Raw genomic sequence first — 24745 nt, 5'->3', positions numbered from 1 at the left:
ATCTGGTGCTTCTGTCACCAACCAAGGAGGGCCTACAGCAGCACCTAGATCTTATGCACAGATTCTGTCAGACCTGGGCCCTGACAGTAAATCTCAGTAAGACCAAAATAATGGTGTTCCAAAAAAGGTCCAGTCACCAGGACCACAAATACAAATTCCATCTAGACACTGTTGCCCTAGAGCACACAAAAAACTATACATACCTTGGCCTAAACATCAGCGCCACAGGCAACTTCCACAAAGCTGTGAACGATCTGAGAGACAAGGCAAGAAGGCATTCTATGCCATCAAAAGAAACATAAATTTCAACATACCAATTAGGATTTGGCTAAAAATACTTGAATCAGTCATAGAGCCCATTGCCCTTTATGGTTGTGAGGTCTGGGGTCCGCTCACCAACCAAGACTTCACAAAATGGGACAAACACCAAATTGAGACTCTGCACGCAGAATTCTGCAAAAATATCCTCCGTGTACAACGTAGAACACCAAATAATGCATGCAGAGCAGAATTAGGCCGATACCCACTAATTATCAAAATCCAGAAAAGAGCCGTTAAATTCTACAACCACCTAAAAGGAAGTGATTCACAAACCTTCCATAACAAAGCCATCACCTACAGAGAGATGAACCTGGAGAAGAGTCCCCTAAGCAAGCTGGTCCTGGGGCTCTGTTCACAAACACAAACACACCCTACAGAGCCCCAGGACAACAGCACAATTAGACCCAACCAAATCATGAGAAAACAAAAAGATAATTACTTGACACATTGGAAAGAATTAACAAAAAAACAGAGCAAACTAGAATGCTATTTGGCCCTAAACAGAGAGTACACAGCGGCAGAATACCTGACCACTGTGACTGACCCAAAATTAAGGAAAGCTTTGACTATGTACAGACTCAGTGAGCATAGCCTTGCTATTGAGAAAGGCCGCCGTAGGCAGACATGGCTCTCAAGAGAAGACAGGCTATGTGCTCACTGCCCACAAAATGAGGTGGAAACTGAGCTGCACTTCCTAACCTCCTGCCCAATGTATGACCATATTAGAGATACATATTTCCCTCAGATTACACAGATCCACAAAGAATTCGAAAACAAATCCAAATTTGAAAAACTCCCATATCTACTGGGTGAAATTCCACAGTGTGCCATCACAGCAGCAAGATTTGTGACCTGTTGCCACGAGAAAAGGGCAACCAGTGAAGAACACACACCATTGTAAATACAACCCATATTTATGCGTATTTATTTTATCTTGTGTCCTTTAACCATTTGTACATTGTTAAAACACTGTATATATATATATAATATGACATCTGTAATGTCTTTACTGTTTTGAAACCTCTGTATGTGTAATGTCTACTGTTCATTTTTGTTGTTTTTCACTTTATATATTCACTTTGTATGTTGTCTACCTCACTTGCTTTGGCAATGTTAACACATGTTTCCCATGCCAATAAAGCCCCTTGAATTGAATTGAATTGAATTGAATTGAATTGAATTGATAGAGAGAGAGAGACAGAAAGAGAGAGAGATAGAGAGAGAGAGAGAGAGAGAGAGAGAGAGAGAGAGAGAGAGAGAGACAGAGAGAGAGAGAGACAGAGAGAGAGACAGAAAGAGAGAGAGATAGAGAGATAGAGAGATAGAGAGAGAGAGAGAGACAGAGAGAGAGACAGAGAGAGAGACAGAGAGAGAGAGACAGAGAGAGAGAGACAGAAAGAGAGATAGAGAGAGAGAGAGAGAGAGAGAGAGAGAGACAGAGAGAGAGAGAGAGAGAGAGAGAGAGACAGAGAGACAGAGAGAGAGAGAGAGAGAGAGATATTATCTACCTCACTTGCTTTGGCAATGTTAACACATGTTTCCCATGCCAATAAAGCCCCTTGAATTGAATTGAATTGAGTGAAACCTTCGGCGGTGCATGACCATCTGGGTAGGGGCTGAGTGGCTAGGGTTGGAGGAAAGATGGAGAGGCAAGGAAACAAAGTAGTGATCAGAAATAGAGGGCGGATGTAGTGAGATTAGTAGGAGAACAGCCTCTAGTGAAGATGAAGTCAAGCATATTGCCTGGCAGTGGGAGAGAACTGGGAAAGGGTGAGGTTAAAAGGGGCCAGGGGCCAGGGGCCAGGAGGTTAAAGTCGCCCGGTACGATGAGTGTTCATTGGGAAATGAGCTTATCAAGGTGTCAAGCTCATTGAGGAAAATGGTGGGAAATAGATGACAACAATGTTAAGCTTGGGGAGCAAACTGGGATAGAAAACACACACATACTTGTTACAGCTATAAAAGAGAGAAATGAGATCATCAGAAAAGAACTAAAGTCTGGTGATTGTTCTCAGTGTCTCGTCTGTGATGGATGTCTCGATGTTCAGGCTAACAGACCGTTTATAGACAGCTGTATGTGACGTTACCTGACAGACCAGAGTCTTCCTCACTGTTCTCTCCCTCCTCCACAGCCTTCTCCAGGTTGCTAAGCGACTTGCTGCGCGTCCTGAAGTTCCGGAGCACGTTCCGGTGTTCCTGGTACGTGATTGGTGGGCTGTCTGGGCCAATGTGGACTGGGCGGGGCGTCCCGTAGTAGTTACCTGATTGGAGGAGGAGGTACAGAGGAGGAACAATCTGTTAATCAAATAACACGAGAAATGCTGGGCATCAAGAAACTCCCCCTTCAAGCTAATGAGCAGTCATTCTGACTGAAACATTCTAGCAATTCATACATTTTATATAGGCATCTAATAAAAAAAAATGGTTTTTGTTGATGAAGGTCTTAGGTAACATTAGAATACAAAATAACAGTTTGTTACTGTAGGCTATATGTAAAAACAAAAAAAGCAAGAATTCAAGTTTTCAATTAATTTTATTTGTGGAGAGCCTTTGTTTACAACAACGAAACGGAAAAGAAGTTGGAATGCAGTAACAAATAAAAAATTAAATACCTCAAATTAAATACACACGGTGAAATTAGGAAAATATCAGTAGCCTAAATATCATTATTAGCACCACGTATGCTTGATAGTAAAGTAATGCTCCCTATTTCTCAATGTAGCTAAACACTTGCGCAAAATCAAAAAGTTTGGTAAACGACTTTTACCAGCATTTACCCCCCCACACTCCACCACTGGCCAATAAACACACACACTCCACCACTGACCAATAAACACACACACTCCACCACTGACCAATAAACACACACACTCCACCACTGGCCAATAAACACACACACTCCACCACTGACCAATAAACACACACACTCCACCACTGACCAATAAACACACACACTCCACCACTGACCACTGGCCAATAAACACACACACTCCACCACTGACCAATAAACACACACACTCCACCACTGACCACTGGCCAATAAACACACACACTCCACCACTGACCAATAAACACACACACTCCACCACTGACCAATAAACACACACACTCCACCACTGACCACTGACCAATAAACACACACACTCCACCACTGACCACTGGCCACTAAACACACACACTCCACCACTGGCCACTAAACACACACACTCCACCACTGACCAATAAACACACACACTCCACCACTGACCACTGACCAATAAACACACACACTCCACCACTGGCCAATAAACACACACACTCCACCACTGGCCACTAAACACACACACTCCACCACTGGCCAATAAACACACACACTCCACCACTGGCCAATAAACACACACACTCCACCACTGACCACTGACCAATAAACACACACACTCCACCACTGGCCAATAAACACACACACTCCACCACTGGCCAATAAACACACTCTTACCTTTGAACTTGCCACTCTCCAATAGGGCTCCAGACTCATCCAGGGAAAAGAACTCTTCTATGGAGACAAAATTGTAGTCCACTCCTGATATCTCCTCGTGGCGAGGCGGCCTGGTCGTACCTGGAGATAGGAGGATAAGGGAAGTCTATAGTGGGCCACACACACACACTAGTCAAGCATAGACTTGTTTACAATGGGAATATACTGTGTTAGGGTAAACAAGCCTCCATCTGGTATAAATGTACTAGAACCTTAGAAGACATATCTTTGATTTCTGAGGCACACCTGAAACTATTCTCAACCAGCAGCAGACAGAGGAAAGCATGTGTAAATGGGCAGGAGTGTAACGATGTTCGCTGAGAGTCGTCAGTCTGTAACAATGTTCGCTGAGAGTCGTCAGTCTGTAACGATGTTCGCTGAGAGTCGTCAGTCTGTAACGATGTTCGCTGAGAGTCGTCAGTCTGTAACGATGTTCGCTGAGAGTCGTCAGTCTGTAACGACGTTCGCCGAGAGTCGTCAGTTTGTAACGACGTTCGCCGAGAGTCGTCAGTCTGTAACGACGTTCGCCGAGAGTCGTCAGTCTGTAACGATGTTCGCTGAGAGTCGGGAAGCAAGTTCAGGAATGAATACATTTAATAAATGAACAAAACAAGAAACACAAACAGCGCACCGACATGAAACAGCAACAATGACGACTTAGGAAGAAACCAAAGGGAGGGACACATTAAGGGCAGGTGATCGAGGAGGTGATGGAGTCCAGGTGACAGGTGTGCGCCCTAATGAGCAGTCTGGTGACCTAGAGGCCGGCGAGGGAGCACACGTGACAGAGAGGAGCAAGTCATCCCAGTGGGTTTTTCTGAGTTTTTCTTTCTCTCTAGTTTGGGTTCAAGGCTTCCTGGTTCTGACCTGTTTTTGCCTTCCCTGACCCTGAGCCTGCCCTGACCCGACCCTGCCCTGACCCTGCCCTGCCCCTGAGCCTATCCTGACCCTGCCCTGACCCTGAGCCTGCACTGACATTGAGCATGCCTTGACACTGAGCCTGCCCTGACCCTGAGCCTCCCCTGACCCTGAGCATGCCCTGAACCTGAGCATGCCCTGAACCTGAGCATGCCCTGACCCTGCCCTGACCCTGAGCATGCCCTGAACCTGCGCTGACCCTGCCCTGACCCTGAGCCTGCCCTGACCCTGAGCCTGCCCTGACCCTGAGCCTGCACTGACACTGAGCCTGTCCTGACCCTGACCTGACCCTGAGATCTGCCCTGACCCTGAGCCTGCACTGACCCTGAGCCCGCCCTGACCCTGAGCCTGCCCTGACCCTGAGCCTGCCCTGACCCTGAGCCTGTCCTGACCCTGCCCTGACCCTGACCTGCCCCTGAACCTGTCCTGACCCTGCCCTGACCCTGAGCCTGCCCTGACCCTGAGCCTGCCCTGACCCTGAGCCTGTCCTGACCCTACTCTGACCCTGAGCCTGCCCTGACCCTGAGCCTGCACTGACACTAAGCCTTCCCTGACACTGAGCCTGCCCTGACCCTGATCCTGCCCTGACCCTGCCCTGAGTCTGCCCTGACCCTGAGTCTGCCCTGACCCTGAGTCTGCCCTGACCCTGAGCATGCCCTGACCCTGAGCCTGCCCTGACACTGAGCCTGCCCTGACACTGAGCCTGCCCTGACACTGAGCCTGCCCTGACCCTGCACTGACACTGAGCCTGCCCTGACACTGAGCCTGCCCTGACACTGAGCCTACCCTGACACTGAGCCTGCCCTGACACTGAGCCTACCCTGACACTGAGCCTGCCCTGACACTGAGCCTTTCCTGACCCTGAGCCTGCCCTGACACTGAGCCTGCCCTGACACTGAGCCTGCCCTGACACTGAGCCTGCACTGACACTGAGCCTGCACTGACACTGAGCCTGCACTGACACTGAGCCTGCCCTGACTCTAAATAGGATTACTGATCTCTGCCTGTCCTGGACATGCCATTTGCCTAGCCCTTGTATATATTACATCTCTGAGACTGGAACCATCTGCCTCCTGTGTGGTTATAAGGGATATAAGTGACCCATTGTTTCCTCTTTAGTGCATTTAACTATATGTCACAAGTAAAAGCCTTGGGTCGATACAATTCCAGGTCAAGAAGGTTAAAACCACCCTCAGATTTAGGAAAGTTAAAACCACCCTCAGACTCAGGAAGGTTAAAACCACCCTCAGATTTGGGAAGATGTCAAACCACCATCAGACTCAGGAAGGTTGAAACCACCCTCAGATTTAGGAAGGTTAAAACCACCCTCAGATTTAGGAAGATGTCAAACCACCCTCAGGCTCAGGAAGCTTAAAACCACCCTCAGATATAGGAAGGTAAAAATTAGGAACAGCAAGCCCCATCCCCCTCTCCCTGCCTCCCCCTTGCCTCCAACTAGGCTCCTGTGGTCAGAGAGGTCATAAATTCCTGAGGAAAGGATCTCCTCATGGCCACAGTATAGAGACAGAATGAAGTTTCATAGAGAACAAAGGAATTTCTTCCACCTCACAGAACTTGAGGTCCGAACAACATTTATGTTCTGGAGAAGGTACAAAAGATCTGTGAAGAATCCAGCTACGAGCCAGTCGGTCTGGCGATGAATATGTAGCGAGGGCCAGCCGACTAGAGCATACAGGTCGCAGTGGTGGTGGTATAAGTGGCTTGGTGACAAAACGGATGGCACTGTGATAGACTGCATTCAGTTTGCTGAGTAGAGTGTTGGAGGCTATTTTGTAAATGACATCGCCGAAGTCGAGGATCGGTAGGATCGTCCGTTTTAAGAGGGTATGTTTGGCGGCGTGAGTGAAGGAGGCTTTGTTGCTAAATAGGAAGCTGATTCTAGATTTAATTTTGGATTGGAGATGTTTAATATGAGTCTGGAAGGAGAGTTTACAGTCTAACCAGACACCTAGGTATTTGTAATTGTCCATATATTCTAAGTCAGAACCGTCCAGAGTAGTGATGCTAGTCGGGCGGGCGGGTGCGGGCAGCGAACGCGTTATATACTCTGGTATAAACATCAAACTGCATCCAAACTCTGAAAGTGACAGGTAGAATAGTGGTTGACATGGAGAAATGAGGCTGGAGGAGGTTTTGATAGGGGAACAAATCTGGGTTCCTATTCCCATAAGTCACCTGGGTCCATCGGGGTCTGGTCTAAAGTAGTGCACTATATATAGGGAATAGGGTGCCATAGGGCTCTGGTCTAAAGCAGTGCACTATATAAGGAATAGGGTGCCATAGAGCTCTGGTCTAAAGTAGTGAACTATATAAGGAATAGGGTTCCATAGGGCTCTGGTCTAAAGTAGTGCACTATATAGGGAATAGGGTTCCATAGGGCTCTGGTCTAAAGTAGTGAACTATATAGGGAATAGTGTGCCATTTGGGATGCAGACGAACAACAAGCATCGGTCTGTCAAGATGAATCATCTCACTGGCCTGATGCTTGACGGCAGTTACCGTAGCAACAGTGTAAGTGCTTCTCTCACCCGTTTAGTAACTGAACTTTTCACTTTTGTTTTTGTTTCATCTTGTTTTTGAGCAGCAGTCACCTGGCAGCTCTCTCTCCGTCAACACGACGGCATCGCAGCTTTGCTACAACGTCTGGTTTCCTATGCAATCATCTGTGATTGAGTACATCTGATTATAAGTGCATGAGGATATAAACATGTGTTTTGGTAAGTGTTTGTGTGCGTGACTGCTTGATGTTTGTTGGACTTTGTGTGTGTGTGTGTGTGGGGGGGGGGGGGGGAGAGGGTGAGAGAGAGAGAAACACAGAGAGAGATGAGAGAGACAGGAACACAGAGAGAGAGATGAGAGAGACAGGAACACAGAGAGAAAGATGAGAGAGACAGGAACACAGAGAGAGATGAGTGAGACAGGAACACAGAGAGAGATGAGAGAGACAGGAACACAGAGAGAGATGAGAGCGACAGGAACACAGAGAGAGATGAGTGAGACAGGGACACAGAGAGAGATGAGAGAGACAGGAACACAGAGAGAGATGAGAGAGACAGGAACAGAGAGAGAGAGATGAGAGAGACAGGAAAACAGAGATAAATGAGTGAGACAGGAACACAGAGAGAGATGAGAGAGACAGGAACACAGAGAGAGATGAGTGAGACAGGGACACAGAGAGAGATGAGAGAGACAGGAACACAGAGATAGATGAGAGAGACAGGAACACAGAGAGAGATGAGAGAGACAGGAACACAGAGAGAGATGAGTGAGACAGGAACACAGAGAGAGATGAGAGAGACAGGAACACAGAGAGAGATGAGAGAGACAGGAACACAGAACGAGATGAGTGAGACAGAAACACAGAGAGAGATGAGAGAGACAGGAACACATAGAGAGATGAGAGAGACAGGAACACAGAGAGAGATGAGAGAGACAGGAACACAGAGAGAGATGAGAGAGACAGGAACACAGAGAGAGATGAGAGAGACAGGAACACATAGAGAGATGAGAGAGACAGGAACACAGAGAGAGATGAGTGAGACAGGAACACAGAGAGAGATGAGTGAGACAGGGACACAGAGAGAGATGAGAGAGACAGGAACACAGAGAGAGATGAGTGAGACAGGAACACAGAGGGAGATGAGAGAGACAGGAACACAGAGAGAGATGAGTGAGACAGGAACACAGAGAGAGATGAGAGAGACAGGAACACAGAGAGAGATGAGTGAGACAGGAACACAGAGAGAGATGAGAGAGACAGGAACACATAGAGAGATGAGAGAGACAGGAACACATAGAGAGATGAGAGAGACAGGAACACAGAGAGAGATGAGAGAGACAGGAACACAGAGAGAGAGATGAGAGAGACAGGAACAAAGAGATGAGAGATGAGAGAGACAGGAACACAGAGAGAGAGATGAGAGAGACAGGAACACAGAGTTGAGATGTGAGAGAGAGAGAGATGTGAGAGAGAGATGTGTGCGAGAGATGTGTGCCTGTGTGTGTGTGTGTGCCTGCGTGCGTGCCTGCATGTGTGTGCGTGCGTGCGTGTGTGTGTGTGTGTCTGCGTATGTGTGTGTGTGTAGTTATAGTTATAGTTATCACATTGCTACTCACAGGGGACGGCTCTGAGGTACAGATTCTCCCTGATCACCTGCTGTAGTTGGCTGTCCATGGATCCTGGAGTGAAACACTTGCTCAGGTACAGCCTCAGGTCCTTACACAGAGTAGAGCCTGTACGATAGAGACATGTTATCAGACGTTAGCAACAAAACATGAGTTAACTGTGTCCGTCACCTCTAACAGATCTCCACCCAGTGACGAGCTGTAGTTAAGGACACACCCAAAGACGTTGTGAAGGAGCCATTTAAGGCATTACGGGCACAGTGGTGCCGCCTGCGGTGACCTCTTTATGCCACCCACACCGATGCGGTGACCTCTTTATGCTGCCTACACCGCTGCGGTAACTGGTGACCTCTTTATGCTGCCTACACCATTGCGGTGACTGGTGACCTCCTTATGCCACCTACACCGCTGCGGTGACCTCTTTATGCTGCCTACACCGCTGCGGTGACCGGTGACCTCTTTATACTGCCTACACCACTGCGGTGACCTCTTTATACTGCCTACACCGCTGCGGTGACCTCTTTATGCCACCCACACCACTGCGGTGACCTCTTTATGCCCCCTACACCACTGCGGTGACCTCTTTATGCTGCCTACACCGCTGTGGTGACCTCTTTATGCTGCCTACACCATTGCGGTGACTGGTGACCTCCTTATGCCACCTACACCGCTGCGGTGACCTCTTTATGCTGCCTACACCGCTGCGGTGACCGGTGACCTCTTTATACTGCCTACACCGCTGCGGTGACCTCTTTATGCCACCCACACCACTGCGGTGACCTCTTTATGCCCCCTACACCACTGCGGTGACCTCTTTATGCTGCCTACACCGCTGTGGTGACCTCTTTATACTGCCTACACCGCTGTGGTGACCTCTTTATGCCGCCCACACCGCTGCGGTGACTGGTGACCTCTTTATGCTGCCTACACCGCTGCGGTGACTGGTGACCTCTTTATGCTGCCTACACCGCTGCGGCGGTGACCGGTGACCTCTTTATGCTGACTACACCGCTGCGGTGACCTCTTTATGCCACCCACACCACTGCGGTGACCTCTTTATAATGCCTACACCGCTGCGGTGACCGGTGACCGGTGACCTCTTTATGCCCCCTACACCACTGCGGTGACCTCTTTATACTGTATACACTGCTGCGGTGACCTCTTTATACTGCCTACACCGCTGTGGTGACCTCTTTATGCTGCCTACACCGCTGCAGTGACCTCTTTATGCCCCCTACACCGCTGTGGTGACCTCTTTATGCCCCCTACACCGCTGTGGTGACCTCTTTATGCCCCCTACACCACTGCGGTGACCTCTTTATGCCCCCTACACCGCTGCGGTGACCTCTTTATGCCACCCACACCGCTGCGGGCTGAATTAGTGTGCTGTTCCCTCCATGTACCATGTCATCACACAGAGACATAACATGAAGAAACAAGAGGCAGAGAAACACGGGAACATCTTCCTACAAAATAAAAACATAACAAAATCTCTCTCAATTCAACTTGCTTTATTGGCATGACGCAACAATGTACATTTTGCCAAAGATTATTTTGGATATTTACAATATGAAAATAATAAGAATCAACATTGTCACCGGGACACCAGCAACAACAATAACCAGGGGTAAAAAATAACCAAACGTTGGACAATAACAATAAGCATACAGTAGAGGACATGTGTACAGGACAGTAGTACAGGACAGTAGTACAGGACAGTAGTACAGGACAGTAGTACAGGACAGTAGTACAGTAGTACAGGACAGTAGTACAGGACAGTAGTACAGGACAGTAGTACAGGACAGTAGTACAGTAGTACAGTAGTTCAGGACAGTAGAACAGTAGTACAGGACAGTAGTACAGGACAGTAGTACAGGACAGTAGTACAGGACAGTAGTACAGTAGTACAGGACAGTAGTACAGGACAGTAGTACAGTAGTACAGGACAGTAGTACAGGACAGTAGTACAGGACAGTAGTACAGGACAGTAGAACAGTAGTACAGGACAGTAGTACAGGACAGTAGAACAGTAGTACAGGACAGTAGTACAGGACAGTAGTACAGGACAGTAGTACAGGACAGTAGTACAGTAGTACAGGACAGTAGTACAGGACAGTAGTACAGTAGTACAGGACAGTAGTACAGGACAGTAGTACAGGACAGTAGTACAGGACAGTAGAACAGTAGTACAGGACAGTAGTACAGGACAGTAGAACAGTAGTACAGGACAGTAGTACAGGACAGTAGTACAGGACAGTAGTACAGTAGTACAGGACAGTAGTACAGGACAGTAGTACAGGACAGTAGTACAGGACAGTAGTACAAGACAGCAGTACAGGACAGTAGAACAGTAGTACAGGACAGTAGTACAGGACAGTAGTACAGTATTACAGGACAGCAGTACAGGACAGTAGTACAGGACAGTAGTACAGTAGTACAGGACAGTAGTACAGTAGTACAGGACAGTAGTACAGGACAGCAGTACAGGACAGTAGAACAGTAGTACAGGACAGTAGTACAGGACAGTAGTACAGGACAGTAGTACAGGACAGTAGAACAGTAGTACAGGACAGTAGTACAGGACAGTAGTACGGGACAGTAGTACAGGACAGTAGAACAGTAGTACAGGACAGTAGTACAGGACAGCAGTACAGGACAGCAGTGCAGTACAGCAGTACAGGACAGTAGTACAGGACAGCAGTACAGGACAGTAGAACAGTAGTACAGGACAGTAGAACAGTAGTACAGGACAGTAGTACAGGACAGTAGTACAGTAGTACAGGACAGCAGTACAGGACAGTAGTACAGGACAGTAGTACAGGACAGTAGTACAGGACAGCAGTACAGGACAGCAGTACAGGACAGTAGTACAGGACAGTAGTACAGGACAGTAGTACAGGGCAGCAGTACAGGACAGCAGTACAGGACAGTAGTACAGGACAGTAGTACAGGACAGTAGTACAGGATAGTAGTACAGGACAGTAGTACAGGACAGCAGTACAGGACAGTAGTACAGGACAGTAGTACAGGACAGTAGTACAGGACAGCAGTACAGGACAGCAGTACAGGACAGTAGAACAGGACAGTAGTACAGTACAGTAGTACAGTAGTACAGGACAGTAGTACAGTAGTACAGGACAGTAGTACAGTAGTACAGGACAGTAGTACAGGACAGTAGTACAGGACAGCAGTACAGGACAGCAGTACAGGACAGTAGTACAGGACAGTAGTACAGGACAGTAGAACAGTAGTACAGGACAGTAGTACAGGATAGTAGTACAGGACAGTAGTACAGTAGTACAGGACAGCAGTACAGGACAGTAGTACAGGATAGTAGTACAGGACAGTAGTACAGGACAGTAGTACAGGACAGTAGTACAGTAGTACAGTAGTACAGGACAGTAGTACAGGACAGTAGTACAGGACAGTAGAACAGGACAGTTGTCACACACATTTCATTAAATGGTCAATCTGTGATTAAGACATCAATTTTAGGACTTTCATATTTATGATATATACCCACTAAAACTAGATGATTATAATTTTTTTTAAATCTCCCATGATCTTATTTTCATAACTTTATCAAAACCCAAAATACAAGCTTGTTTACCCCCTTTGTTTGTAAAGAAATATATATGAATTTGTAAACAAACGCGGATATTTACCAAATGAGTGATGGGGTGCTTCTTTGTTATTGTCTGAACTGCAGTGTCCTCTTTAATGGAATGTAGAGGCCAGCTAGGAAGAAATGGCTGTCAGCCAACTAATAAACACATCCCATCAGAGGAGTCTGCTCGGAGAATCCTGTTGTTAATGAAGTGTGTAGTTTACTGCTGGGTCAGCTTTACCACCCATACAGCTACATCACTACACATGTAGGATCTTAAATTGAGCCAGTTTGCTACAGCAGGAAGAAAATAATCCCGGAGCAACAGGACATTAGAATTAAAATGTGAATTATAAAAAACGGACAGTTGTGTATGGATGACACATTTTCATAAGGGAACATCTAGTCTGGAAAGTGGAAATTACAAACTTGAGAAGCCTTTTAAAACCTCAAATAAACTACAAGAAAAAAATTGCAAGAATTGCAAGAAAGTTCTCCTGCAACAGGGTGATCAAATTAAGATCCTGCATCTGTATGTTGTTGGTGATTCAGAAGGGAAAAGATAGTCTGTAATTGAATTGCTAGAGAACTAGGTCTGTATTCATAACGCGTCTCAGAGTAGGTCTAGAAGTGCTGATCTAGGATCAGGCCCACCCCCCCTCTCTCCATGTAATCTGATTCATTATGATCTAGGATCAGGTCCCCCCTCTCCATGTAATCTGATTCATTATGATCTAGGATAAGGTTCTCCCTCTCCATGTAATCTGATTCATTATGATCTAGGATCAGGTCCCCCCCCTCTCCATGTAATCTGATTCATTATGATATATTATCAGGTCCCTCCTCTCCATGTAATCTGATTCATTATGATCTAGGATCAGGTCTCCTCTCCATGTAATCTGATTCATTATGATCTAGGATCAGGCCCCCCCCCCTCTCCATGTAATCTGATTCATTATGATATATTATCAGGTCCCCCCTCTCCATGTAATCTGATCCATTATGATCTAAAAGACAAAACTGACCATAGATCAACAATCCTACCTAAAGACACTTTATGAAGACGGGCTCTGGAGAGCTATAAAGTGATGTTTTGTAAATTAATTCCAGTACCTGGAGAGACAGTTTTAATCCGTATGGGATGGGGGCATGAGTTGAGGACCCCTCTCACGTCTCCTAGCGTCATGCCCAGGACGGGCGTACCCCCGATCTCCAGTATGACATCACCCACCGTGGTCCCGCCTCCCGGTGCTGCGGTGACGAAAGGGAACTCTCCGTAGTCAGCCCCGCCCCCGATGGCTACACCCAGCTCTCCAGACCCATCTCCCAGGGGAACAAAACTCTCCTGCACCTTGGAACGCCAGTGCAGCTTGTTCGCTGTGGCCTTAGACATGGTGGCAAACCTAGAAGAGACACGAGACAGCACATAGATGGTCAATACATCATACAAAGGATAGCACAGAGCACAGAGATGGTCAATACATCATACAAAGGACAGCACAGAGATGCTCAATACATCATACAGAGGACAGCACAGAGATGCTCAATACATCATACAAAGGACAGCACAGAGATGGTCAATACATCATACAGAGGACAGTACAGAGCACAGAGATGGTCAATACATCATACAGAGGACAGCACAGAGCACAGAGATGGTCAATACATCATACAGAGGACATCACAGAGCACAGAGATGGTCAATACATCATACAGAGGACAGCACAGAGCACAGAGATGGTCAATACATCATACAAAGGACAGCACAGAGATGCTCAATACATCATACAAAGGACAGCACAGAGATGCTCAATACATCATACAGAGGACAGCACAGAGATGGTCTATACATCATACAAAGGACAGCACAGAGATGGTCTATACATCATACAAAGGACAGCACAGAGATGCTCAATACATCATACAAAGGACAGCACAGGGAGCTGTGTCCTTAGACATGGTAGTAGAGCTGGAACAAGATAGCACAGGTTTCCGGAGACTGTTATATCACAGAACAATTACTATGTTACAATTACTATGTTACAATTACTATGTTACAATTACTATGTTACAATTACTATGTTACAATTACTATGATACAATTACTATGTTACAATTACTATGTTACAATTACTATGTTACAATTACTATGTTACAATTACTATGTTACAATTACTATGTTACAATTACTATGTTACAATTACTATGTTACAATTACTATGTTACAATTACTATGTTACAATTACTATGTTACAATTATTATGTTAAATTACTATTGTCATGACGTTGGCCTGGGGGTAGGTTTATGAATACCTCTTCCCCCCTTTTTTTCTCTCTACCCTACTGATGTTATATTTGCAAAACCCTTGGTTAACATAGAGATTCTGGGAACATCAGAAGGTGAGGAGAAATTAACTATATTCTGGTAATCCGACCAATTGAACATATGCGGTGGTACTTAATGAATATGACGTCAGTTCGGTTGTCATCTGAGACATTCTCATCAATGATAAGATGACATAAACTCTACAGTGGAAAGTCTACACATTGTAGTTATCGAAGTCACATGGAATTGTTGTTCAATTTAAATGTTTGAATATAAAATTATTTGTGATGGGATGAAATGTGATTTTAGCTTCTAAAATGTGAGAATTGGGGTTTCATAAGATAGTGCTCTGCTCAATCAGTGGCCCTCCCCTGTGAAGGGACAAGGGCTATAAAACTTTTCAAACACGCCCCCCCCCCCCCCTTCCTATATAAGCCCTTGATGACAATGAACCTCCAGTTCCGAGGATGTGAGGACGACGGTCCTATGTCAGAATGGTTCAGATAATAACTAATATCACTTAATCCGGCATAGCCAAAGACACGACACTATGTTACATTTACTATGTTACAATTACAATGTTACAATTACTATGATACAATTACTATGTTACAATTACTATGTTACAATTACTATGTTACAATTACTATGTTACAATTACTATGTTACAATTACTATGTTACAATTACTATGTTACAATTACAATGTTACAATTACTATGTTACAATTACTATGTTACAATTACTATGTTACAATGTAGATTTTTTGGGGCCGTTCAGACTGCAGGAAAAAATGAACAGATTCGAATCGGATATGGAAAAAACTAAATCAGATTTTTGATTCACATCAAACTGGCAATGTGAACAAGGCTTTAATAGATGTCAAATAGCAGATGGGCGCAGCACAGCAGGACCTCAACTGGTAGACAAACAGGGATATTCAAACTGAATTAAATATGAATGAACGTATGCTAGCTATTGAATAAGTGGAATGAAGTATTTACATAGGAGAACTAAACCCCTATATAGTGAACATTACACACTAAACCAATAGGAACAGAACTAAACTACTATATAGTGAACATTACCCACTAAACCAATAGGAACAGAACTAAACCCCTATATAGTGAACATTACACACTAAACCAATAGGAACAGAACTAAACCCCTATATAGTGAACATTACACACTAAACCAATAGGAACAGAACTAAACCCCTATATAGTGAACATTACCCACTAAACCAATAGGAACATAACTAAACCCCTATATAGTGAACATTACCCACTAAACCAATAGGAACAGAACTAAACCCCTATATAGTGAACATTACACACTAAACCAATAGGAACAGAACTAAACCCCTATTTAGTGAACATTACCCACTAAACCAATAGGAACAGAACTAAACCCCTATATAGGGAACATTACACACTAAACCAATAGGAACAGAACTAAACCCCTATATAGTGAACATTACCCACTAAACCAATAGGAACAGAACTAAACCCCTATATAGTGAACATTACCCACTAAACCAATAGGAACAGAACTAAACCCCTATATAGTGAACATTACACACTAAACCAATAGGAACAGAACTAAACCCCTATATAGTGAACATTACACACTAAACCAATAGGAACAGAACTAGTCCCCTATATAGTGAACATTACACACGAATCCAATAGGAACAGAACTAAACCCCTATATAGTGAACATTACACACTAAACCAATAGGAACAGAACTAAACCCCTATATAGTGAACATTACCCACTAAACCAATAGGAACAGAACTAAACCCCTATATAGTGAACATTACACACTAAACCAATAGGAACAGAACTAAACCCCTATATAGTGAACATTACACACTAAACCAATAAACCAATATATAGTGAACATTACACACTAAACCAATAGGAACAGAACTAAACCCCTATATAGTGAACATTACACACTAAACCAATAGGAACAGAACTAAACCCCTATATAGTGAACATTACACACTAAACCAATAGGAACAGAACTAAACCCCTATATAGTGAACATTACACACTAAACCAATAGGAACAGAACTAAACCCCTATATAGTGAACATTACACACTAAACCAATAGGAACAGAACTAAACCCCTATATAGTGAACATTACCCACTAAACCAATAGGAACAGAACTAAACCCCTATATAGTGAACATTACACACTAAACCAATAGGAACAGAACTAAACCCCTATATAGTGAACATTACCCACTAAACCAATAGGAACAGAACTAAACCCCTATATAGTGAACATTACACACTAAACCAATAGGAACAGAACTAAACCCCTATATAGTGAACATTACCCACTAAACCAATAGGAACAGAACTAAACCCCTATATAGTGAACATTACCCACTAAACCAATAGGAACAGAACTAAACCCCTATATAGTGAACATTACCCACTAAACCAATAGGAACAGAACTAAACCCCTATATAGTGAACATTACACACTAAACCAATAGGAACAGAACTAACCCCCTATATAGTGAACATTACCCACTAAACCAATAGGAACAGAACTAAACCCCTATATAGTGAACATTACCCACTAAACCAATAGGAACAGAACTAAACCCCTATATAGTGAACATTACCCACTAAACCAATAGGAACAGAACTAAACCCCTATATAGTGAACATTACACACTAAACCAATAGGAACAGAACTAAACCCCTATATAGTGAACATTACCCACTAAACCAATAGGAACAGAACTAAACCCCTATATAGTGAACATTACACACTAAACCAATAGGAACAGAACTAAACCCCTATATAGTGAACATTACCCATTAAACCAATAGGAACAGAACTAAACCCCTATATAGTGAACATTACCCACTAAACCAATAGGAACAGAACTAAACCCCTATATAGTGAACATTACCCACTAAACCAATAGGAACAGAACTAAACCCCTATATAGTGAACATTACACACTAAACCAATTGGAACAGAACTAACCCCCTAAATAGTGAACATTACCCACTAAACCAATAGGAACAGAACTAAACCCCTATATAGTGAACATTACCCACTAAACCAATAGGAACAGAACTAAACCCCTATATAGTGAACATTACACACTAAACCAATAGGAACAGAACTAAACCCCTATATAGTGAACATTACCCACTAAACCAATAGGAACAGAACTAAACCCCTATATAGTGAACATTACACACTAAACCAATAGGAACAGAACTAAACCCCTATATAGTGAACATTACACACTAAACCAATAGGAACAGAACTAAACCCCTATATAGTGAACATTACCCACTAAACCAATAGGAACAGAACTAAACCCCTATATAGTGAACATTACACACTAAACCAATAGGAACAGAACTAAACCCCTATATAGTGAACATTACCCACTAAACCAATAGGAACAGAACTAAACCCCTATATAGTGAACATTACACACTAAACCAATAGGAACAGAACTAAACCCCTATATAGTGAACATTACCCACTAAACCAATAGGAACAGAACTAAACCCCTATATAGTGAACATTACACACTAAACCAATAGGAACAGAACTAAACCCCTATATAGTGAACATTACCCATTAAACCAATAGGAACAGAACTAAACCCCTATATAGTGAACATTACCCACTAAACCAATAGGAACAGAACTAAACCCCTATATAGTGAACATTACCCACTAAACCAATAGGAACAGAACTAAACCCCTATATAGTGAACATTACACACTAAACCAATAGGAACAGAACTAACCCCCTAAATAGTGAACATTACCCACTAAACCAATAGGAACAGAACTAAACCCCTATATAGTGAACATTACCCACTAAACCAATAGGAACAGAACTAAACCCCTATATAGTGAACATTACCCACTAAACCAATAGGAACAGAACTAAACCCCTATATAGTGAACATTACACACTAAACCAATAGGAACAGAACTAAACCCCTATATAGTGAACATTACCCACTAAACCAATAGGAACAGAACTAAACCCCTATATAGTGAACATTACACACTAAACCAATAGGAACAGAACTAAACCCCTATATAGTGAACATTACCCATTAAACCAATAGGAACAGAACTAAACCCCTATATAGTGAACATTACCCACTAAACCAATAGGAAAAGAACTAAACCCCTATATAGTGAACATTACCCACTAAACCAATAGGAACAGAACTAAACCCCTATATAGTGAACATTACACACTAAACCAATAGGAACAGAACTAACCCCCTAAATAGTGAACATTACCCACTAAACCAATAGGAACAGAACAAAACCCCTATATAGTGAACATTACCCACTAAACCAATAGGAACAGAACTAAACCCCTATATAGTGAACATTACACACTAAACCAATAGGAACAGAACTAAACCCCTATATAGTGAACATTACCCACTAAACCAATAGGAACAGAACTAAACCCCTATATAGTGAACATTACACACTAAACCAATAGGAACAGAACTAAACCCCTATATAGTGAACATTACACACTAAACCAATAGGAACAGAACTAAACCCCTATATAGTGAACATTACCCACTAAACCAATAGGAACAGAACTAAACCCCTATATAGTGAACATTACCCACTAAACCAATAGGAACAGAACTAAACCCCTATATAGTGAACATTACACACTAAACCAATAGGAACAGAACTAAACCCCTATATAGTGAACATTACCCACTAAACCAATAGGAACAGAACTAAACCCCTATATAGTGAACATTACCCACTAAACCAATAGGAACAGAACTAAACCCCTATATAGTGAACATTACCCACTAAACCAATAGGAACAGAACTAAACCCCTATATAGTGAACATTACACACTAAACCAATAGGAACAGAACTAAACCCCTATATAGTGAACATTACCCACTAAACCAATAGGAACAGAACTAAACCCCTATATAGTGAACATTACCCACTAAACCAATAGGAACAGAACTAAACCCCTATATTGTGAACATTACCCACTAAACCAATAGGAACAGAACTAAACCCCTATATAGTGAACATTACACACTAAACCAATAGGAACAGAACTAAACCCCTATATAGTGAACATTACCCACTAAACCAATAGGAACAGAACTAAACCCCTATATAGTGAACATTACACACTAAACCAATAGGAACAGAACTAAACCCCTATATAGTGAACATTACCCACTAAACCAATAGGAACAGAACTAAACCCCTATATAGTGAACATTACACACTAAACCAATAGGAACAGAACTAAACCCCTATATAGTGAACATTACCCACTAAACCAATAGGAACAGAACTAAACCCCTATATAGTGAACATTACCCACTAAACCAATAGGAACAGAACTAAACCCCTATACAGTGAACATTACCCACTAAACCAATAGGAACAGAACTAAACCCCTATATAGTGAACATTACACACTAAACCAATAGGAACAGAACTAAACCCCTATATAGTGAACATTACCCACTAAACCAATAGGAACAGAACTAAACCCCTATATAGTGAACATTACACACTAAACCAATAGGAACAGAACTAAACCCCTATATAGTGAACATTACACACTAAACCAATAGGAACAGAACTAAACCCCTATATAGTGAACATTACACACTAAATATATTATTTTTGATTGTCACTTCAGGACTAGGCTTATGCTGCGTCAAGGACTCCTACCCTGAATGGTTAGTCTTTCTGAGGTAAAATCTCCCTATTCTTCCTGACCAGCTATTTGGACTCATCTAGCAACAGGAATCTCTCTCTCTCTCTGATTGGAGAGGAGGGCAACGAACAGTGTTGTGTGGTGTCAGAGACCAGTCATCCTAAGGAGAACAGTGGTGTCAGATACCAGTCATCCTAAGGAGAACAGCGGTGTCAGATACCAGTCACCCTAAGGAGAACAGTGGTGTCAGATACCAGTCATCCTAAGGAGAACAGTGGTGTCAGATACCAGTCATCCTAAGGAGAACAGTGGTGTCAGATACCAGTCATCCTAAGGAGAACAGTGGTGTCAGATACCAGTCACCCTAAGGAGAACAGTGGTGTCAGATACCAGTCATCCTAAGGAGAACAGTGGTGTCAGAGACCAGTCATCCTAAGGAGAACAGTGGTGTCAGAGACCAGTCATCCTAAGGAGAACAGTGGTGTCAGAGACCAGTCATCCTAAGGAGAACAGTGGTGTCAGATACCAGTCATCCTAAGGAGACCAGTGGTGTCAGAGACCAGTCATCCTAAGGAGAACAGTGGTGTCAGAGACCAGTCATCCTAAGGAGAACAGTGGTGTCAGATACCAGTCGTCCTAAGGAGAACAGTGGTGTCAGAGACCAGTCATCCTAAGGAGAACAGTGGTGTCAGAGACCAGTCATCCTAAGGAGACCAGTGGTGTCAGAGTCCAGTCATCCTAAGGAGAACAGTGGTGTCAGACACCAGTCATCCTAAGGAGACCAGTGGTGTCAGAGTCCAGTCATCCTAAGGAGTGGCCTTACATGTGAACAAACAAACTGCTGAAAAGAAAACAGGGGGAGGTGTGCATATCTCAAAAGTGCAAAGTTCACAAACTGCCACTGACCAATCAGGGCCCTGAACAGGCCTATTCCTGATAGTCTGGGAGAGAGGGGGTGGATGTTTCTATCAGTTTAGGAGAGAGGGGTGGATGTTTCTAACAGTTTAGGAGAGAGGGGGTGGATGTTTCTATCAGTTTAGGAGAGAGGGGTGGATGTTTCTAACAGTTTAGGAGAGAGGGGTGGATGTTTCTATCAGTTTAGGAGAGAGGGGTGGATGTTTATATCAGTTTAGGAGAGAGGGGTGAATGTTTCTAAAAGTTTAGGAGAGAGGGGTGGATGTTTCTATCAGTTTAGGAGAGAGGGGTGGATGTTTCTAACAGTTTATGAGATGTTTCTATCAGTTTAGGAGAGAGGGGGTGGATGTTTCTATCAGTTTAGGAGAGAGGGGTGGATGTTTCTATCAGTTTAGGAGAGAGGGGGTGGATGTTTCTATCAGTTTAGGAGAGAGGGGTGGATGTTTCTAACAGTTTAGGAGAGAGGGGTGGATGTTTCTAACAGTTTAGGAGAGAGGGGTGGATGTTTCTAACAGTTTAGGAGAGAGGGGTGGATGTTTCTAACAGTTTAGGAGAGAGGGGGTGGATGTTTCTATCAGTTTAGGAGATGTTTCTATCAGTTTAGGAGAGAGGGGTGGATGTTTCTATTAGTTTAGGAGAGAGGGGTGGATGTTTCTATCAGTTTAGGAGAGAGGGGTGGATGTTTCTAACAGTTTAGGAGAGAGGGGTGGATGTTTCTATCAGTTTAGGAGAGAGGGGTGGATGTTTCTATCAGTTTAGGAGAGAGGGGTGGATGTTTCTATCAGTTTAGGAGAGAGGGGGTGGATGTTTCTATCAGTTTAGGAGAGAGGGGTGGATGTTTCTATCAGTTTAGGAGAGAGGGGGTGGATGTTTCTATCAGTTTAGGAGAGAGGGGTGGATGTTTCTAACAGTTTAGGAGAGAGGGGTGGATGTTTCTAACAGTTTAGGAGAGAGGGGTGGATGTTTCTAACAGTTTAGGAGAGAGGGGTGGATGTTTCTAACAGTTTAGGAGAGAGGGGGTGGATGTTTCTATCAGTTTAGGAGATGTTTCTATCAGTTTAGGAGAGAGGGGTGGATGTTTCTATTAGTTTAGGAGAGAGGGGTGGATGTTTCTATCAGTTTAGGAGAGGGGGTGGATGTTTCTAACAGTTTAGGAGAGAGGGGTGGATGTTTCTATCAGTTTAGGAGAGAGGGGTGGATGTTTCTATCAGTTTAGGAGAGAGGGGTGGATGTTTCTATCAGTTTAGGAGAGAGGGGGTGGATGTTTCTATCAGTTTAGGAGAGAGGGGTGGATGTTTATATCAGTTTAGGAGATGTTTCTATCAGTTTAGGAGAGAGGGGTGGATGTTTCTAACAGTTTAGGAGAGAGGGGTGGATCTTTATCAGTTTATGAGAGAGGGGGTGGATGTTTCTATCAGTTTAGGAGAGAGCGGTGGATGTTTCTAACAGTTTAGGAGAGAGGGGTGGATGTTTCTATCAGTTTAGGAGAGAGGGGTGGATGTTTCTATCAGTTTAGGAGAGAGGGGGTGGATGTTTCTAACAGTTTAGGCCTAGGTGTTTTGAGAACAATATCCTTAAAACAAAAAATAACAATTCAAATTCTACTTTAAATAGCTTTTCAAAATGAAAACGGTCCTTAACCTGGCTTGCAGTAATAAAAGTATAGAAACCACCAACAGAGTCTATGTATTCTACACCTTCATCAGGTATGTAACACGGTCTACACCTTCATCAGGTATGTAACACGGTCTACACCTTCATCAGGTATGTAACACGGTCTACACCTTCATCAGGTATGTAACACGGTCTACACCTTCATCAGGTATGTAACACGGTCTACACCTTCATCAGGTATGTAACACGGTCTACACCTTCATCAGGTATGTAACACGGTCTACACCTTCATCAGGTATGTAACACGGTCTACACCTTCATCAGGTATGTAACACGGTCTACACCTTCATCAGGTATGTAACACGGTCTACACCTTCATCAGGTATGTAACACGGTCTACACCTTCATCAGGTATGTAACACGGTCTACACCTTCATCAGGTATGTAACACGGTCTCCACCTTCATCAGGTATGTAACACGGTCTACACCTTCATCAGGTATGTAACAGAGTCTACACCTTCATCAGATATGTAACACGGTCTACACCTTCATCAGGTATGTAACACGGTCTACACCTTCATCAGGTATGTAACACAGTCTACACCTTCATCAGGTATGTAACACCGTCTACACCTTCATCAGGTATGTAACACGGTCTACACCTTCATCAGGTATGTAACACGGTCTACACCTTCATCAGGTATGTAACAGAGTCTACACCTTCATCAGGTATGTAACACGGTCTACACCTTCATCAGGTATGTAACACGGTCTACACCTTCATCAGGTATGTAACAGAGTCTACACCTTCATCAGGTATGTAACACGGTCTACACCTTCATCAGGTATGTAACAGAGTCTATCTATTCTACACCTTCATCAGGTATGTAACAGAGTCTATCTATTCTACACCTTCATCAGGTATGTAACACGGTCTACACCTTCATCAGGTATGTAACACGGTCTACACCTTCATCAGGTATGTAACAGAGTCTATCTATTCTACACCTTCATCAGGTATGTAACAGAGTCTATCTATTCTACACCTTCATCAGGTATGTAACAGAGTCTATCTATTCTACACCTTCATCAGGTATGTAACAGAGTCTATCTATTCTACACCTTCATCAGGTATGTAACAGAGTCTACACCTTCATCAGGTATGTAACAGAGTCTACACCTTCATCAGGTATGTAACAGAGTCTACACCTTCATCAGGTATATAACACGGTCTACACCTTCATCAGGTATGTAACAGAGTCTATCTATTCTACACCTTCATCAGGTATGTAACAGAGTCTATCTATTCTACACCTTCATCAGGTATGTAACAGAGTCTATCTATTCTACACCTTCATCAGGTATGTAACAGAGTCTATGTATTCTACACCTTCATCAGGTATGTAACACGGTCTACACCTTCATCAGATATGTAACAGAGTCTATCTATTCTACACCTTCATCAGGTATGTAACAGAGTCTATCTATTCTACACCTTCATCAGGTATGTAACAGAGTCTATCTATTCTACACCTTCATCAGGTATGTAACAGAGTCTATCTATTCTACACCTTCATCAGGTATGTAACAGAGTCTATCTATTCTACACCTTCATCGGGTATGTAACAGAGTCTATCTATTCTACACCTT

General features: G+C 43.6%; 1 protein-coding gene across 1 annotated transcript in view; it reads right to left on the bottom strand.

The window, feature by feature from the left end:
• The window catches only part of LOC139369009 (membrane-associated guanylate kinase, WW and PDZ domain-containing protein 3-like), a 91823-nt gene that overhangs the window by 53861 nt on the left and 13217 nt on the right, over positions 1 to 24745 (bottom strand). Inside the window, exons 2-5 of the mRNA XM_071108575.1 lie at positions 13620 to 13909; positions 8891 to 9007; positions 3797 to 3916; positions 2409 to 2582 (exon numbers count right to left, since the gene is read on the bottom strand). Of these exons, the coding sequence (XP_070964676.1) occupies positions 2409 to 2582; positions 3797 to 3916; positions 8891 to 9007; positions 13620 to 13899 (691 nt within the window). The 5' untranslated portion in view covers positions 13900 to 13909. The remainder of the gene's footprint in view (positions 1 to 2408; positions 2583 to 3796; positions 3917 to 8890; positions 9008 to 13619; positions 13910 to 24745) is intronic.

Source organism: Oncorhynchus clarkii, chromosome 16 (genome assembly GCF_045791955.1).
Source record: "Oncorhynchus clarkii lewisi isolate Uvic-CL-2024 chromosome 16, UVic_Ocla_1.0, whole genome shotgun sequence".
NCBI classification, from domain to species: domain Eukaryota; kingdom Metazoa; phylum Chordata; class Actinopteri; order Salmoniformes; family Salmonidae; genus Oncorhynchus; species Oncorhynchus clarkii.
Note: the sequence above shows the minus strand (reverse complement) of the source record. Positions and strands in the feature narration are given on the sequence as shown.